The 4,476-nt window shown below is 33.7% G+C and overlaps 1 protein-coding gene across 1 annotated transcript in view; it reads right to left on the bottom strand.

The window, feature by feature from the left end:
* The window catches only part of sim (bHLH transcription factor single-minded), a 14,502-nt gene extending 14,252 nt beyond the window's left edge, over positions 1 to 250 (bottom strand). The window contains 1 exon segment of the mRNA XM_013318876.1: positions 159 to 250. Within this exon segment, the coding sequence (XP_013174330.1) occupies positions 159 to 216 (58 nt within the window). The 5' untranslated portion in view covers positions 217 to 250.
* Between the last annotated feature and the right edge of the window lie 4,226 nt (positions 251 to 4,476).

Here is a 4,476-nt window from a genome sequence, read left to right as displayed (position 1 = left end):
ACTTTCTTTTATATACGAGTATATAGATTTCGTTATAAATGTTTAATGCCTACCCTACCTATCGATTTAGATTCTTATTTGGGTTTATAAATGTTTGTAGGTAACTTTAAAAAACGTTTTAAAAAATCAATAACAAATTACTATATTATTTTACTTACGGAAATCCATTTCAAAATGTTTATATTCATTGAATCTTCTCTTACTCGGATATTTCATTTTAAATTAAAATTAATTAATTATTAATTTTAATTTAAACATCACCTAAACACTTTATACGCGCAATTTACGTAAGAAAAAATTACCAAGTTGCGTACACCTTACACTAACAGGTTCAAATTGTTACTGGCTTAAATCACCTTCGTTTCCTGATGTCCGTTTCCGAAAAAAAAAAAACAACAAGTGACAGGTACATAACAATAGAGTTCTTGGGCGAGGGATGTACGATTCAAGTATCGATAAAATATAAAAAAAATATTGCACAATGTCGAAAGTAATATAACAAATATCTTATATATAAAATTCTCGTGTTACAATTTTCGTTCCCATACATTTTGTATGGGCTTATGGGTAATATTGAGTAGGTCTGAGAATCGGGCAACTTCTATTTTTAATCCCGTGCAGACGGAGTCGCGGGCGACAGCTAGTATTAGATAAATTTATTTGAATTGAAATATTGTTTGAATAAACTAAAATAAAAAGCGTCAATACGTAGGTACGGATTTCCGATTACGAGTTCGGGGGTTCGATTCCTGCCATTCGACTATTGTAAACCATCCTATCACAAGTATTGAGCTTAGTTGTAATGGTAAAAAGAAATACAATACAATATTTATTGGTAATATTTAAATTATAAGTGAAAGAGCGATTTACAAAAAAAAATCATTGAAAAAATTCTTCGTATGTATACAGATCCATTTCGACAAGCACTGATTTCAATATATGATGTGAGGCTGGGTGCCGCTGTGTGGAAATATTATTACATTTATATAAAATATCTGCTGATATTTTTGACTAAAAAAAACTTATAATTTACGTAGTTACTACAAATAACAGACAGAAACTTATTCTACGTATAATATCGATATGTCCTTCTCTTGAATTTCATATGAGATAAGATACGCGGTTAATATAAAAGTTTATAAAGGATATACCAAATGTTAAATATGCATCACAATTAACGTAAGACTGTGAAAATCTCGTCTACATCTTTCTAATCTTACTAATATTAATGCGAATGTTTATATGGATGGATGTATGTTTGCTTGAAGGTATCTCCAGAAACGGATTTGTCTGTCAGTCTGGAAGAACACATACGCTACTAATTCAGTTTTTTTAATTCCGCGCGGACAGATTCGCAGGCGACAGCTAGTATTGCATAAAAGTTATAAGTATCGATAAATCTTTTATTACTATTATTGTCACATCCCTATTAGAAGATAGGGATGTAACTGCACAAGAATAGAGCCCGTATGTTTGACATTCGATTGATTCTTATTGTCACATGATAATCGCATAACGGTCTTTAAGTTATTGTTAATGACAAATATATTTGGAGATTAATAGATTAAGTTGTTTGTTATGTTATATGAGATGTACTATTGTTGTCCCTTTCGTTCTCTTTGACAAAACAGAGACAACAAGAATGCAGAGACAGTAAGAGGCGCTGCTATCGCAATTAATTCTGTCGGAAAATATGTAAAACCTACATGGACATAAAAATGGCATAAAAGAAAAAAACATAACATGACAGCTACAGTACGAAACCTTTTGATACATTGACATAAGGGCTTTAGAGATCTGTGATAATTTAATTTGACTTATGCAATAAGCAACAATTAATTTATGTGTAAGTTAACGTAATATTTTGTTGTTTTTTTTTAATATCATAAGGTGGCAAACGAGCGATCGGCCACCTGAAATCGCAGAAATAGCGAAGTGACCGTTGCCCATAGACATACATAATTGCATATGCGTTGCCTACCTTTAAACGACGGAGGAGAGGATGCACAGAAAGAAAATATTTTCTCTTTCCATGCATCCTCTCATCCGGTAAGTTCACTTCCACTTCCCATCCATTCCTTATAAGAAATAGACTGGGAAGGGAAAGAGGTCTAAATTAGGCCTCCGGGACGCATATTCATCAGACGTAACGCGGAATTGCTTCCACTTGAGGCGTGTCTTCTGTATGGTCGTGGTATTTCACCGGGCGAGCCGGGCCAATTCGTGCGAAGATGTTAAAGCTCGCTCTACCACTGTTAAGTTGTGTGACCAATGAGTTTATTCCTTGAATACAATGTTGATATTTTCAGACACATTAAGTACCATGTAATATTGTACTTAAGATGAATAATAAAAAGTTTATAATAGCTATACTATGATCGTAACATTAAAACCTCTTTTGTATTCCCCCGTTCGGAAACTCATCAAAGAGTGATTATCAACGTTCGAGACATCATAAAATATAATCATTATGCGTGGTCACACATCTTAATGTTATTATTACAAAAGACCAAAGTCAATAAAACCACAGACGAATCGAATTTGCATATCAGCCATCTTGTCTGAATGTCAAAAGAATGTCAACAGTTGCAATTTGAGAGGCGAAAAAAAAAATACAATTCGAAATTCGAATCTCGAGAGTCCTTAAGGTTTATCTTTTGCGATCTTTTGAATGGATTTGGTGTTTTTTTTATAACACGTGTTCGTAAAAAGATTTGTTAGTTGTCCCTTGTCTTTGGTTTATTTAGAATTCATCATTATCATCAGCTCACTATACGTCCCCACCGAGGGGCACGGAACCTACCCTAAGTTAAGGGTGATTAGGCCATAGTCAACCACGCTGGCCAAGTGCAGTGACTTCACAGATATCTTTGAATTACTTCTCAGATATGTGCAGCATCACGATGTTTTCCTTCACCGTAAGAACGTCGGATAAATGTACATATGTAAATCGGAAATGGAAAAACACATTGGTACATGGATTCGAACCCAGGACCTGCAGATTGCAAGTCAAGTGCTTGACCACTGAGCCACCGACGCTAATTTAGAATTACATACAACTAAATTATACTTTTATATATCTTAAATACTGTAAATAAATTGCACTATAATCATAAAGTGTTTTTAACAATATTTTTTTTCGCTTAAGTACAATTTTTCATCATCGAATTTCTTTTGAATTACTTCACATTCTTTGTGAATCTACCAAAATGAATCTTCATCTTGCCTTCTTCACTGACCTCTATAAATGGACAGGATATAAAACGAAATATTTTGTTCCTATTTGATTTTCACGATTTACATATGTACATTTATCCGACGTTACGGTAAAGGAAAACATCGTGATGCTGCACATATCTGTGAACAAATTCAAACATATGTTGTCTGCCAGTATTAATTATGACCTAGTCACCTCATTTAGAGTAGGCTCGACCCTCCGTGGACCTATGAGCTGATGACGATTTAAAAGTGAAACATCTTACTAATATTATAAATGCGAAGGTATCTCCAGAACGGCTTCATAGATCTCGATGAAATTTGGCATATAAATAGAACATAATCTGAAAGAACACATAGGCTACTTATCTTTTTTTAATTCCGTGCGGACAGCGTCAGACGCAGACAGCTAGTTGTATTATAAAAAAATCTCGTTTAAACAGTATCTGAGATAGAAAACAAAGCCGGAGGATGTTCCTAGTACTTGAATGACATAGATTATGTTCCCATCGAACAAAAACAAGGCACACGTGCGTTTTAATCCGACGGATCCGGGTATACCCGGTGGCCTAATGCTTCATAGTCGTTCAATAGTTGAGCGTATGCGCGTATTATTTTAGAGGGTACGTAAGTGTAGAAGATTTTGTAATAATCTTACTAATATTATAAATGCGAATGTTTAGATGGGTGTTTGTTTGAAGATATCTCTGGAACGGCTATATCTTGCCGAAATTTGTTATTAAGAACATAGTCTGGAAGAATGCATAGGATACGAATTATGTTTTTATATTCCTCGCAGATGGAGTCGCGGGGGAAAATTAGGTTAGGGTAAAGTTTGAGAGCACGGCATGACAGAGATTGTTTTAGGCCACGAAATTAAAAAAAATGTTAGTTACTAGACCACAACTTCGACCAAGGGGAATTAAAAAAAAATAATAGACTGTGTTCTTCCAGACTATGTTCTACATTTATGACAAAATTTATCAATATCTGTTGATCCATTTTGAAGACATAACAAATATCCATCCATACATCTAAACTTTCGCATTTATAATATTAGTAAGAAGATAATATTTTTTTTCTTACAATATTTAAAATTTTAAAACAATGGCCAAAAGGCTATGTGTAATTCCTAGCCGTATCTATGCAAATTAAAAAAAAGTAACTAGTAACAGTTCCAAATGTTCTAAAAGTACCAGGCAATCATAGAATATAGGAACTACTTTATGGTTCTTGTTCTTATCTATTCCTTATTCGAAT

The sequence above is a fragment of the Papilio xuthus genome, unplaced genomic scaffold (genome assembly GCF_000836235.2).
Source record: "Papilio xuthus unplaced genomic scaffold, Pxut_1.1 DF826776.1, whole genome shotgun sequence".
In the NCBI taxonomy this organism is placed as follows: Eukaryota; Metazoa; Arthropoda; class Insecta; order Lepidoptera; family Papilionidae; genus Papilio; species Papilio xuthus.
This window is presented reverse-complemented; position numbering and strand designations above follow the sequence as displayed.